Source organism: Cheilinus undulatus, linkage group 6 (genome assembly GCF_018320785.1).
Source record: "Cheilinus undulatus linkage group 6, ASM1832078v1, whole genome shotgun sequence".
Taxonomy (NCBI): Eukaryota; Metazoa; Chordata; class Actinopteri; order Labriformes; family Labridae; genus Cheilinus; species Cheilinus undulatus.
In genome coordinates, this window is record NC_054870.1 from 36,479,854 (window position 1) to 36,494,431 (window position 14,578).

At 37.7% G+C, this 14,578-nt stretch overlaps 1 protein-coding gene across 1 annotated transcript; it reads left to right on the plus strand.

The window, feature by feature from the left end:
• Positions 1-315: 315 nt before the first annotated feature.
• On the plus strand, positions 316-12,581 carry hif1an (hypoxia inducible factor 1 subunit alpha inhibitor). The gene is made up of 8 exons (XM_041790244.1): positions 316-726; positions 5,647-5,897; positions 6,455-6,603; positions 6,686-6,831; positions 7,490-7,596; positions 9,859-9,922; positions 10,012-10,122; positions 10,398-12,581. The coding sequence occupies exons 1-8, from the start codon at positions 547-549 to the stop codon at positions 10,452-10,454; spliced, it is 1,065 nt and encodes a 354-aa protein (XP_041646178.1). The 5' UTR covers positions 316-546; the 3' UTR covers positions 10,455-12,581.
• The last annotated feature ends 1,997 nt before the right edge of the window (positions 12,582-14,578 follow it).

Genomic DNA, 14,578 nt, shown 5'->3' on the forward strand with positions numbered 1-14,578 from the left:
TTCAGTTGGGGTCCTGCCAAGTATTTGAAAAAAGTCTAAGACAACATTTCTACACAGTTAACTGATATCTCCAGTCAAAAATGGACGAATTACATTTACTATAAAGTTCCATGTAATTGATGATTTCTTGGATGTTAGACTTTATTTAGTGAGAGAAAAAACACGGTACAACGGCCCCCTCTTGCGGTAAATGATATGCATTACAGTGAACGCAGTATCTCACCCAGTGCGCTAGGTGTCGCTGTCTGGTACTGAGTGCGTGAAGTCATCAGAGTGTTTCCTTGACTTTCTTCGTCGTTTGTTTTGTGGCTGTCAACACGGTGTGTAAACAGCTACACGGAACAGAGTCGAGCAGAGAGGCTGCTACCGTTAGCAGAGTTGTAGTACGCTTTTATTAATTCAGTACAAGTAAATGGGAAATGCTGTATGATATTCCCACCGCTGCTCCGGGAGCCTAGCGGGGTAGAGCCCAGAACAAAAGCTAGTCTTTGATAGTTTTCATTGTAAGCAGGACGGAAGGAAGCTCACCAGCGCTCGTCGACGACCATGGCAGCGGCGACCGTTGTGGAGGCTGACCCGGCGACGAGCGAAGGCGGTGCCGCTTACCCAGGCGTCCACAACCGGGGCTGGGACGAGTCACAGCTCCGGAATTATTCTTTCCCAACCAAGCCCATTCCCAGGCTGTCTCACACGGACCCCAGAGCAGAGATGCTAATAAATAATGAGGTAAACCTCAGAGCTAGCCTGCTCAAACTTTGAACGCACTCACTTGACCTATATATCATTTCATAGACAAACCGCAGGGGTAGAGCTGCTAAATGTAGCATGGTTTGACACAGCTTTGCTCTCTAAGTGTTAGGTTTAAATATATAGGCTTATAAGAGTTCAGTTTGTTTTCAGCTGGGCTGTGAAACTGAAAGCGACATGTTAATACGAGACATTTTATTTGAGTGAGCTCAGTCTTGGCTCTTTCTTGAGCCTAGTGTTTCTAGTGAGATCATAAATAATGACTTTCACTGTATCATAAAGGTGTTTTTTGACCTAAACAACCTGGTCGGAGATTCATATTTTCATGTTGTTATTACCAAAAGAAAGATCACATCTTACTGCAATATTCAGTCATTTAAATAAATTAGTTTTACTTTTGCTTGAGTTGTTTAACTGGCTACTGTTTTTACTTTTACTTTAGTAATTTTTAACCAGAGCATCTGTACTTTAACTTGAGGAGTACAATAGTTTGGTACTCTTTCCACCTCCACCTTATGCTTCTCAGTCAGTTAAATCTGCATTACTCACATAAAACTTATCCAAAATGAAAGCCTGACATGAAAAAACCCCACAGTTTATCTTTATCATTATCTCCTTGTTAAATGACAAATCCTGTCAAAGCCAGCGTGCTTTTTATAAATTTAAGAGTGAAATCATTATAAAATCACTTGATCAGAATCTCCCTCAGTATGTTGGAGCTTTACCTGAATATGATAAAAGCAAGTGTTTTAAATTGTTGCTTTTATCACAGGGGTTTTGGGTTTGAGCATCTTGCTGATTATAGGCATCAAGAGTCAAAGTGTAGTTTGTGGTCTGTTCAGATGATCTATTGAATTTTATTATGCATGTTGGTGTAGCTAAATACATCAGGAATAGTAGAAACATTCAGGTGTATTTAAAGTTGTCATAGTTTTTAAAAATCAAAGATAATGCTCTGATATTTGACATGTTTAACTATCTACAGTATAGTAAGTCTATTAAACACAAACCTAGCTTTGAGAAATGGTTTACAAGAACAGGAACACAACGCTTTAGCTTAGCTTGTGCTTTTTTTGTGGAATTAAAACAGGATTAAAGGGGTGTTATTTTTAACTGGCTTCTGATGAGGTACAGAACTTGTTTAATCTTCTAAAGGAAGAATAACTTCCATGGGATTTAAGAACAAAAAAAAATCTGTCATGTAGTATTTAGTTTATTTAACAGGGGATGCTGTACAGTGGAACTGTGGAATCAGTTATCTATGAAGCTAATTTACATCTGTGGATTCAAATGTTTAAATCAGTGATCACATGCTGGGTTTGCCCTGAGCCATGATTTATGTATTGTTTTTAAAACATTAAAGCTAGTACAGCCTCTGATTTTAAAATGTGTTAAAAAGTCTCATCTTTTTGTACAGGGCCATGGTTTTATGACAGTAAATAACTATTACTTTGGTTTAAACAGAGAAACATTTTCAGTGTTTAGTGCTGTAAGCTTGCCTCCAGTAAGTCAGGTGTATGTATAATACTTGAATTACGACTATGAAGACAATATTTCTTTTTTTTTTTTTTTTGCAATGAATCAGTTAATGGCTAAAATAACCCTAGGGGTTGTTGTAGTGCACTGTTGACATTTTCCCATTTGTCATTACGGTTACTTTCCAATATCTTGGACCCATACATGCAAATAATCCACGGTAGGCATTAGGTTGAGATGGAATCTTAAATTATCACAAAAATGTAACCTTATAATGTATCTTAAGTGGTTATTTTTGTTGAAATAAAACACATATCTGGGAAACAATTCAACCAACATCTTCCAGCCAGGGTCCCTAGCAAAAGAGAGCTGCATCTAGGAAGCTTTCATTGAAGGATTTTTTTTCAGCAACAAGAAAGTGATGTCCTGAGACAGTGTACCCTTCTACAGCCTTGCAAATGCATCATGTATCATCATATTTAAATGACACATTTGTTAGTCAGGGGAAGATAGTGTTGTCCCAAAACATCATTTGATGCTAAATAAATTATCTAGCAGGTGCTTCCTGGTGTGCTGACCCTTTTTATGTCTTTATTATTGTTTGATTTACCAGAAGGTCAATAAAAAAACAATAAAACAATAAAAAATAAGAACTGTTATCAACTTAGCTGGACTGCTGTTAGAGGCCACAAATCTGAGTATATTAATACTTATGCAGAATAATGATTATATTTAAAATTTTAACAGTTTCATGTGCAACTTAACTGTAAGTTAAGATATAGCAGTATGTTTTATTGTGATACGGTTAGATTGTAGTACGCATACAGTGAACTGCTGAACATACTTTGAAAAAAAATTTTAAAGTGGGAGGAAATAGCAGGTGATTGAAAACAAATGAGTGTGTGAAAGTCATCTGTGTTTTTCTGTATTATGATTCACATTAAGCCGCGATTTTTCCAGAGTGACCTCCCTATTTCCCTCATTCATCGGTGTCACTATTCTAGAACACCAGCGGCCAATCACAAACACGCTCGTGCAGCAGTGTCAAAAGAATATGGTCCAGCTATGACAATCAAAACATCCCTGCTTAACACCCCTATCAAACAAAAACTGTGCATATAGTTTTTTTTAAAGTTTGCATCTTTTTCTTATACAACTAGAATCAACAGAAGAGATTTTTGTTCATTCATAAAATATGAGAAACGACGCCGAGTTTACTGTGAGCACAAACTATCGATTTCTTAGCATGTCTGTCCGGGTATCTCACACGGTCGGTTGTTTCTTGTTCTGAAAGCTTCAAAGAAACAGAAAGACCCCTAAGCTTCAGCTCTCCACACTTTTAGAAGTCATATTCGCTGACTGTGTTAAGCCCTCAGAGCTGTGGAGCAGGGACTCCCTCCCCGCGCTCTCCGGCGAAAGTGAAACCGAGAGTCTGTGCTGAGAAGCGCGCAGGGACGGGAGCGCGCGCACCGGCGTACGTTCAGTCAGTCACGTAGCCCTCGGAGCTCAGTACATTAACTGCTATAAAGTCAGCTATACTGAACTGAGCGGGTGTGTACATGATTTCGTGTTCCGTTTTGGTTAAAACGTGATGTTGTGAAATGATAGCCATCTAGCATTTCTGCTTTTGTGCCATACTTAAATTAAAAAGGGGACATTTGGAATTTTAAATCATTTACTACTGTTTTGTGAATCACTTTTATAGCAAAAATTGTAAAGAATTATAACCTTATAGTGCATTCAACAGCACATTTATATTTTAGTACTAGAAATTAGCTCATGTAGAGTTTCAGCTGGTTTAAAGACAGGCTGAAATGAGCACTGATACTACTTTACTTGCTTTACTGATGGCTACAAAAGTAAACAAGACTATGACCATATAGACAACCTATGTTGCTTCAACATCATACCCTCTTTATAATGCACTATATATTAACTAGCCTTTGCTATAGTGTGAATATGCTATTGATAGTGCTAAGTTCCCTGTATCAGTGGTTTTCAAACCTTTGCTTAAGGAACACCTAAGGAGCCAAATCTCAAGACACCATATTAATATCCATGCCTCTTTAACATCTTTAGGTCGTGGTTAGTAGTAGTAGTGTTGTAATATGGTTGTACAAATTTCCAAGGCACACTTAGACTTGCTTCAAGGTGCACACCAGTGTGCCCCAGCACACCATTTGACAACCACTGCCCTATGTAGAGCAGTGCATGCAAATTCTGGGATCCCAGAGCATATGGTGCATTCAGAAAGTATTCAGACCACCTTCACTTCTTTCCATTTTTCTTATGTTGCAGCCTGATGCTATGGTCAATAAACCTTTTTTTTTTAATTCCCACTTGGCCTTATTGGTAGTGTTTTGCAAACTCCATGTGGGCTTTCATGTGTTTTGCTCTGGGGAGAGGCTTCAGAGCCACTCTGCCACATGCCCATATCGGTGGAGGACTGCAGTGATGGTTGTCCTTCTGGAACTTTGTTCCATCTCCTCACAGGATCTCTAGAGCTCAGTCAGAGTGACCATCAGGTTCTTGGTCACCTCCCTTGCCCAGGTCTCTCTTCCCCAGGTGCTCAGTTTGGCTGGGTGACCAGCTCTCGGAAGAGTCCTGGTTGTGTCAAACTACTTCCATTTGAGGATTATGGAAGCCACTGTGCTCTTGGGAACCTTCAGTGCAGCAGAAAGAGTTTGTACCCTTCCCCAGATCTGTGCCTTGCAACAGTCTCTTCAGGTAGTTCCTTTGCCCTTATGGCTTGGTTTCTAATATGTACTTCCAGCTGTGAGGTCTTCTATAGAGAGGTGTGTGCCTTTCCAAATTGTCCCATCATTTTAATTTACAACAGGTGGAGTCCAATCAAGATGTAGAAACATCTAAGCAAAGATCAAGATAAATTGGAGGAACCTGAGCTCAATTTCAAGTGTTGTTGCAAAGGGTCTGAATTCTTATGTGGATGTGATATTTCAGTCTTTTATTTTATATGAATGAGCAAAATATTTCTAAAATTGTGTTTTCACTTTGTCATTATGGGGAATGTAGATTAATTGGAGAAAAAAAATACATTTAAAAGATTGTAGCATCAGGCTGCAACACAAAACAAAACCTGTTTTTATATTTTTATTTTTTAATGCCTAAACCTTTTTCTGCTGCAGGGTGTGTGTAAGGGAAGTGGTTACCCACACTGAAAAAAAAGTTCTTCACTGGAGCTTAAAATCCAGTCAGATTCAAACACAACAGCAGTGTGCTGAGATGATATCATATTAGATATACTTGAATTTATAATTAAAGCTTTTAGCAGTCTTGTGGGGGTTACTCCTTTGCATATAGTTCCTCTCAGATATCTTTATTGTTTTTGAACAGGCTTACTCACCTGAAATAACCATATTTTTGTTTTATTATTGTGATTTAATATTTTGTTATCTGTTGCAGGAGCCTGTGGTTTTAACGGACACCAACCTCGTGTATCCGGCTCTCAAATGGGACATTGCTTACCTCCAGGAGAACATTGGAAATGGAGACTTCTCCGTTTACATTGCAGAAAACCACAAATTCCTCTACTATGATGAGAAAAAAATGTCTTTTTTTGAGAACTTTGTCCCCAAGTCTCAACGAATGGAAATGAAATTCTCTGAATTCGTGGATAAAATGCACAAGACAGAGGAAATGGGAGGAGATGAGAGGTGAGATACATTTACTAGGATATTTTAGTTGGAACAGGAAAATGATTAAGCTGTTTATATTATCAGAGTTGAGTCTGGCCTCGTCTTTGAAGCTTAAAGAGGCTTGTATCTCAAGTATCAGGAACAAGATGTGACTGTGCCGCAGGTGTGCTTGACAGGGAAGGGTGTTTCTCTCTCTCATGAAATGTAATGCAGTACAGGAAAGAGGAGTGGATGACTAAGCATTAACACAGGAGAAGCAAGGGAGAAGCCTATTACTGCGACCTGACTTGTCCTGGCGGCACACACATGCAGATCACTTACAAGAGTGAACCTGCTGTTTGACTCTGACACACAGTTACAGTCATGAATTTTCGCTGTCCACGTCCTTTGGTTTCATGTAATTATTGATGATTCAAAGATGTATTAGCCTGCTGAAAACAGGGGGATTTTGTAAACAAGTTATGTCCTGCATTTAATTTATAGCAGCTGTAAAAAATCCACTGCTTCATGACATGTTTCAGGTCTCTGACTGCAGAACAAAGTTGCTCATATATTACATCTGCGTCTTTTTAAAGGGTATACCTGCAGCAGACCCTGAATGACACAGTAGGGAAGAAGATTGTTGTTGACTTTCTTGGTTTCAACTGGAACTGGATCAACAAGCAGCAAGCCAAGAGAAACTGGGGACAGCTGACATCCAACCTGCTGCTCATAGGCATGGAGGGTAAGGGCTCTCCTAGCACTGTTAATATATTTTTTGCAATGTGAAGACAAATCACATAATCTTTTAATATTCATCACCATAGGTAATGTGACGCCAGCACATTATGACGAGCAACAGAACTTCTTTGCACAAATTAAAGGCCACAAAAGATGCATCTTGTTTCCTCCAGACCAGTTTGAGTGTCTTTATCCATATCCTGTGCATCACCCATGTGACAGACAGAGTCAGGTAAGATGAAGAACTTCACATTGTATTGACTTATTTGTGATCACAGTAGTTATCTAGGGATGCCACAAAATCCCAAATTTAAACTTTGATGGGATGCAAATTACAATCAAACATCATCAATATCTGCTTTGATACCACAGCAACAAAAGTAGATGTCCTAGGCACTCAACACTGGGCAATTTGTAGGTTTAAATGATCAGAAATTGTGGGCAAACTTGGCACACACAACATTACTAATGATTTTGCGCAGACTAGACAGTTTTCTGTATTTTGTCTACATTCTTAATGGATTAATTCCTCTCCTACACAAAAGTATTTGAAACAGATTCCTCTGTGTTAAAGCTTCAGTATTTTTCCATTCTATTGATCATTAAAAAAATGGAGAGTATATTGTCTAAGAACATACTGTATCAAAAACTTATCACAGTATTGACAATTTTGACAACCTTGCCTACTGGTACAAGCATGGTAAAAAGGCTAGTATGCTATTACAATGATATTAGGTTAATATGACCAAATATAAAGATGAAAATGTAGACCGAGACATTTTTTTACATTAAATAAGAGTAGTGCAAAAACATTTTTGTGCGTTACAGGCAGATGTATGAGGTACTTTGTGTTTGTAGGTTTTAATAAGTCTTTGTTCTTCAATTTTCAGGTTGATTTTGATAACCCTGATTATGAGAAATTTCCCAATTTTAAGAACGTTGTTGGCTATGAGGCTGTTGTGGGCCCAGGAGATGTGCTCTACATCCCCATGTACTGGTAAGAAATACTTTTGTATAAGCTTCTATAGAGATATATAAAGCAAAGAGTTCTTTTAATACATTGTTTGTGTTTTTTAATATGCTCTACATTTCAGTTGGATTATTTTTTTATTTAACCCGCCATTAAGCAGTGAAATTGAATCATCGTTATTGGATTGTTACATATTTTCCACACCATTTGATTGTTGCTGCATTTGTAATACATTGTCACGTAAAAAGTTAATGTATAATGTGTATGAAAGGGTGCAAGAATCAACAGAGGGTAGATGACATTGGTGTTTTGTTATGATTTACCCTAAAGTAAAGATATAGCCATACTCTCGACCATGGCTGAACGAGTTGGAAACGTAATCCAAATTGCAAATCCCCCCCCCCCCCAAGTATTGTGTTTACTATTTAATATGTGATTATCTTTAAGGTCCTCATCTCATATGTATTTCCCAACCTTGCAATAAATCATTCTACATTATAACAAACACAAGATTTGTAAATTAAACTAAGGCTGGACGTGCAGATGGTCGAGTGGTTTAAGGCACGCACCATACGCGGGCGGCCTGGGTGCGAATCCGGCCTGCGGACCTTTGCCACATGTCTCTCCCCACTCTCGTCTCTGAGTCTATCCACTGTCCTCCTCTATCTAATAAAGGCATGAAAAGGCCCAAAAATAAATCTTAAAAATTTTTTAAAATAAATTAAGGCTGAACAATTTTGAAGGGCATCTTATTGTGATTAGTTTGAATCAGTGCAAATTTGATATGAATTTTTGTATTGAAGGGAGTGATCATTTTATGTCTTTCTCATTTTTAATTGGAAAAACACTTAGAAAAACGAGGAAAGTATGAGTTTTTGATAACTATTCTAGAAAAAATTTACTTTTGAATTTTTGCATGATGTGTGGATAACATCCCTGCCTCAAAAATGTATTAAACTTGATATTTTGAAAGTGATTTCAGGTCAAAGAAATACTGCACCTCCTGCGATATAAAAATTGCAGTTCACAATACCTTTTTTTTTCCACATTTCCTTTCTATAAAGATATGAAATTGAAGTTAGTTTAAGAATAAATCAGAATTTTCTTTTCAGTTTTCTGAGGATGTAAAAACTTATGCAAGCAGGGTCTAAAATCTGCCTTTTAGTGAGTTATCATTGTGTTTGCTGTCTTAAACTTCATTGTGGTGCTGCTGTACATGTTGCATCATGTTGACTGTACTATGAGTGTAGTTCATCATTCTCTCTTAGTATTTGCACATTGTTCTCATCTTGTCTGTTTTGTGCTCACTTCACTCCTACACCCCTGCCTTGAAACAAGATTCATACTCAACCTCAAAAACAAATGTTTGCAGAGCTCTCTTCTTCAGTTACTGGTATGAAACCAGAGCAGCCCAAAGCAGATTGCACTGTCGGTTGTTTTAAAAAGACGTAGTGTTGCAATATTATGTGTTACACTGATTTGAATTGTTCATATTTGTATTGTTTTTTTTTTTAAATCATATTGCCAGGTATACCCTTTCTAAACTGATAAAGAAAATTGAACTAGTTCTAATAGTTATTGGTGTTTACTGATTGTGCAAGTTAACTATGAAAGCTCATCCTTTCATATAAGCTTTATTTTTACTGCAATTAATGTTTTGTTAGTTTGGCAACAAAGAGCCACTTATGTGTTTTATGGGTCTTTAACACATCATTGCAAGTTTAAATGAAAAACAACTGTGTTAGTGCTGTTTTTGCCTCTTTTCCCTTAGAGGATGTCTGACATTATTTATACTTTGTTAAACCAACTTTAAATTTCCCTTTGCTTAAACTTAGTACCATGTTCTGAATGATCTTTTTTGTAATTAAGATGTTGACATTTAAAAAAACAAGAACTATCGGCTGGTTTTTATATGCCTCTACAAGCTATCCTTATCCTATTACCAGACAGTGAAAGTACAGTCCTGGGCTAGTCAGATGTGTAGAAATAATATAGGCAAGGGCTAACCATAACGCTCAGTGATTGTACTTATACCTCAAAATGTAATCACTTCATCCTTGAGTCACATTAGACATTTGTGCAAAGTTTGAAGAAAATCTTTGAAAGCATGTGTGATTTACTGCAATCACAAGAATAGACAATGACGGTGTGTCATTGTGGATGACAGCCAGGCAGACCGATAATGCGTCTAGCCTTGGCCAGTGCTGGGGCAGAGTTATAAAAGTATGTCGGTAAGTTGACAGAAACATAGTAGCAATTGATTCATCTCTGTTTTTCTTCTTTCTTCAGGTGGCATCACATTGAATCCCTGTTGAACGGTGGAGTGACGATCACTGTGAACTTCTGGTACAAAGTACGCAAATTTGACTCTCCATGATCACTTTGCACTTCACATGTTTACCTGGTGACAACTCACCTGCTTGTTTGACTATTTTAACCCAGGGTGCCCCCACACCCAAGAGGATAGAGTACCCCCTGCGAGCTCATCAGAAGGTGGCCATCATGAGAAATATTGAGAAGATGCTGGGAGAAGCACTTGGAAACCCTCATGAGGTATAAAACAGCAGCTTTTATAGCCATCCTTGTGCTTGTATCATTTTAGAACTGATTATAAAAGTCACACTGCCTGTTTCTAGAACATCAAATAAGAGCCACATTTAGGTCACCTGTTAGATGAAATCCTCGGGGCATGCTGGCCCTTCCTGCAACCTAATTACAGTGAATATTTATGGCTTACCTGATTTAGCACAAAGGGAAGACATATGCAGTCAGGGACTGTGAGTGAAGCATGTGATAGCTAATTCTAACTGAGGATCTTTTTTCTGTAGGTTGGTCCTTTGCTGAAAACGATGATCAAGGGACGATATGATCAGGATTTCAGTTAGAACCACCATCCCTTTCAACCCTTAAAGCTTTGGGAAAGAGAGACTGCTGTGTGTAATGCTCATTCTGACTTTGGAGCTTAGTACCACTGCATGGCATCAAGAAGCCATCTTGAAACTGTTCTGCTTCAGTCGTCGAGTGCCATGATCATTATGAATACGATCACAGAAGAAAAAAATGGAACTTACTCATGGGAATGTACTCTACTTGAAGAAGTCCTTGTGTGTTTTAAGAAGAGGCCTAGTTTGGCTGAAGTCTGCTTTCATTAAATCAGTGTTCTCATAATTCAACTTTTTGGGTCTTTGGTCAGTAGAAGTTGTCAGTGCATTTGAAACAACCTTGATATTTTGACCACTAATGAAAAAGTTAGGAAGAAAAGATTTTACAGCAAAGCTCTGTTGAATATAAGATAGTTTGTTTTAATGGAATGACACACTCCTGGGTTGATAACTAAATTTAGAGAGGGTATCTTCCAGCAGCTTTATTCTTGAATGAAACTGTAAAGGCAACTGTTCTTTTGGTCATTATCTTTACACCCACCTGCACGGTTAAGAAAGAATTTTAGTTGCAGAGAAAATGGCTTATGTAGGCCAATAAAACAGAAGTGCAGCGATAACATCTGTGATGAAACATGATTAAAATGTGTGTGGGTGTGGAAATCAAGGGTCATATATTCATCTGAAGAAATATGTGACTGCTTGCAGCTAAGTTATTATAGCTGATTGCTTTGTGTTTTTATTTATACTTTGTGCTTCTTAAACAATGTTTCAAGGACTCTCCAACATGCTTCCCTGTGCGCTATTAATACTTGAGAGGGCACTTAAATGACATACTGCAGTTTCAGTTCAAGTAAAGGAAAATACTGTAAGTTACTGTCTTGAGGGAAACTAATCAAAGATTTTACAAGCAATATTACCTTTGCAGTGGAACGCTCATACTTTTTTTTAATTGGTCAAAGGATTTATTGTAATGTTGATGACTGATTTAGTAGAACATTCAGCTGGGATGAAGTTTGTGTGTCAGCCATTGCAGTGCACCATCTAGTGGTCCAGTCTGCAGTTGCATGCTAGGCTTGATGTGTCCATGCACTCTGCTGCTGCAATAGAAATATTCAGTATGATGAATTTTATTGAGGATATTAGATACAATTATGCTGCAATGTGTAGGACAGGGTCAAAGCAGTTAAAAATGTGCTCCTATGATTACTGTAGGTTTACAGAAATGCACTTATTGTAACTACCATGCAGCCATATTCTGAAGAGTAAAGATGTGTTTACACTTTGAAGTGCTCGCTTGTATGGAAGCAGATGTACGCCACACATTTTATTGTACTGTTTTCCTGTGATAGCAAGTTGTTTACAGGAGATCTAGAATTGTATCTGGTAATCTTGGTATTTCAACACTGGTTTTCCCTTAAGAACAGCTGAATTACCTTAGATCTTGAGGAAACAGCAGAAACGTACTAATTATCCCATGATAACAACATAAATAAGTTGAGATATTAAGAAAACATTTACTCATCACAGGAAGACAACATGAAATTAATGTTTGGATGCACGTCCTCTAGGGCTTCCGTACTATTGAACTTTTAAAATGTACATTAAACAAACAGGAGGGTAATTCTGAAAGTTGTGCTGTATGTGCCAAACTAGTGTAGGGGTGTCTTCTTATTGAAAAAGCTTTGTGTGCCCATGAAATTGGCTCATCGTAGGACAAAAAAAACACCTGGCACCTAATGGTTGCCAGCTTTCATGAGATTTGTTTTGTAGGATTAAGGTCCAACCTCTAAATAGTTGATTCATTTTAGGTCCTTTTCTTATGGATTGCCTGATCTTGGTCAAATGTGTTTTTGAAAAATTAGACTGAGTATTCACCTCTCCTATATTGCTTGGTTAATTCTTATGTGCCTTGTGTGGGAACAGCATGGCACTTCATGTTGCAAATGCTTGATTTTTAAGTTTTATTTAATGTTCAAAATGTTTGCTTTCAATCTGGCATTTAACAGCTTTAAAGTTTGGACTGACAAGGGGTCATAGAGATAGAGGCATGTTTGTGTTGCTGAATGATTGTTTTGAGCATACAGTATATAATATCCTTGTTCCTCTGATTAAAGTTTGTTAAGCTCTGAACAACTCCCTGAAAAATGTCTTTTCTTTCACTGTTATTAAATCTACTGCTTTTGAATAGAGTAAAAAGTCCAAAGAACACAGCATGAGTGATCTACAAAAATTAGTTTTATTTACTATAAATTGTGCGTCAGAGGTTTTTCAAAGCGCATGGTTGAACTCAGTTGTGACTAAATAGCTTAAGTAATCCATCCAAGCTTACAATAACTTCATCGTATACTAAAAAAGACAGCATTGCTTCTGATAAGTATCAGTAACAATATATCTTCAACACTCCATTGTGTTACACTACAGTCAGGAAAAATATACTATACCACCAATAAGAAACAATAGCTTATAGCTGCTCCAAATGGATGCAGAGTTAACCAAACAGTAATAGTATTTAAGTAAAAAAGCTGACCAACCAAAATGTTGCTAATATATAACTAACTAGAATCAAGGAGTCCAATCATCAAAAAAATTCACAACCAACAATCACGAGCGAAGCAAAATTCACACAACACAAATGAGATACATGGAGCTTTGATAATGGGCCACTTTAAGAAACATGTAAACAAACCCTGAAATCACACAACGGGCCTCTTCACAATAAATACATCATTGGAGACTTTGCAAATCTAAACATTTCTATCAAAAAATAAAGCAGTGCTTTTGGAAATCACTTTAAAATCAAGTCCTGCAGCGGCATGTTATGATTGAACTTCAGGGGGGTGGCCACTGTCCTTTTTTATGCCAAAATATTACAGTGCTTCAATACTTGTAACCCCCTTGCGAGTTGAATTTGTTGTGCTACAAAATTAATCACAGAGATACTAATTTTAAAGGGATATTTCAGTATTTTTAGCAGTGACATCCAGAGATTTCAGTTTACGTAGCCCCTTTAAGAAGAGCATGCTGGGGGAAGCTAGGCGACAGCGTGGCATATGGTTACAGTTTCTCCACGTAATTCAGTGAGTTTTGGGTAAAAATCGATCAGAATACAATGTTGGCTAAAATGTACGCTTAATCTAAAATTCTGAAGGGTTTAATTTTTGCTTTTCCCTCAGAAAACCTCTGTTTTGCACTGTTTTGTAAAGCAACATTTGGCATGGTGTTCTTTCGCCACCGCACATTGCCTTCCCCTGATCAGCGTTTCAGGTCACTTCAAAAGCATACACATTGTTTTCAGAAGGTAAACATATGCTGACTGCTTGTCTAATCATTAGACATCAGAAGAATAAAGCCAAAGCCAGAGACTTGCTTGGATATTTCCATTCAGCTCTTCTGGTTGAGGCTGGTTTTTTCCAACTTATTTATAGGATGAAGAAGGTCTGGAAACATTCATTTAGGCAGGGAACTGGATGGAGAGTGATGCAGACTGTGAACTCCAGTTCATAAAAGTATACCCTCATATTCACAGTAAATGCATGTCATTGTAACCTGAGTCTAAATCATTGTTGTTTCTCTCAAAGCCTGTAGACCAAAACAGCTATCCAGGAGATAGCGCTACACTAAGGCAGATTGACACGTTGCCGAAAACTGCACCACAAAATATTGGCAAACACAGATGCTTTCTGGGGAGAAAATAAAACACAACAAATAAAACATTTGTACATTTGAGCCAACATTGTACTTAGACCCATTTTTATGTAAACAGGTCTAAACACGTAAGACCAAAACTGCTTCCATGTATCGCAGATTTCCAGATCTTACTTTAGGCTTGTTTTCGATTATGTTAGCATTTATTTTTTCTTTTTAAAAAAATGGCTTTTTATGGAAAATGGCAAAAAATTTGTTTTTTACAAAAATTACAATGCATGGAACCTTTTCCTTTCTCCAGTTATCTGGTGAATTCTGCTCAGATTAGGATCATGGAAAGAAGACAAAATAATCGTTACTGGGAAACAGAGATGGCCTAGTGGTACATAAGCGGCCCAGGTTCAAATCTGACCTGTGGCTCCTTTCCTGCATGCCTCTCCCCTACTCTCTCATCATCCCTATTTTCAACACTGTCCTAACCT

What these genes read in the sequence shown, in the direction of transcription:
- hif1an (XM_041790244.1), top strand. Translation starts at nt 547, where the DNA reads ATGGCAGCGGCGACCGTTGTGGAGGCTGACCCGGCGACGAGCGAAGGC. An exon ending in GAAATGGGAGGAGATGAGAG is followed by an intron (nt 5,898 to 6,454) that starts GTGAGATACATT and finishes GTCTTTTTAAAG; the next exon opens with GGTATACCTGCAGCAGACCC. An exon ending in GCTGCTCATAGGCATGGAGG is followed by an intron (nt 6,604 to 6,685) that starts GTAAGGGCTCTC and finishes TCATCACCATAG; the next exon opens with GTAATGTGACGCCAGCACAT.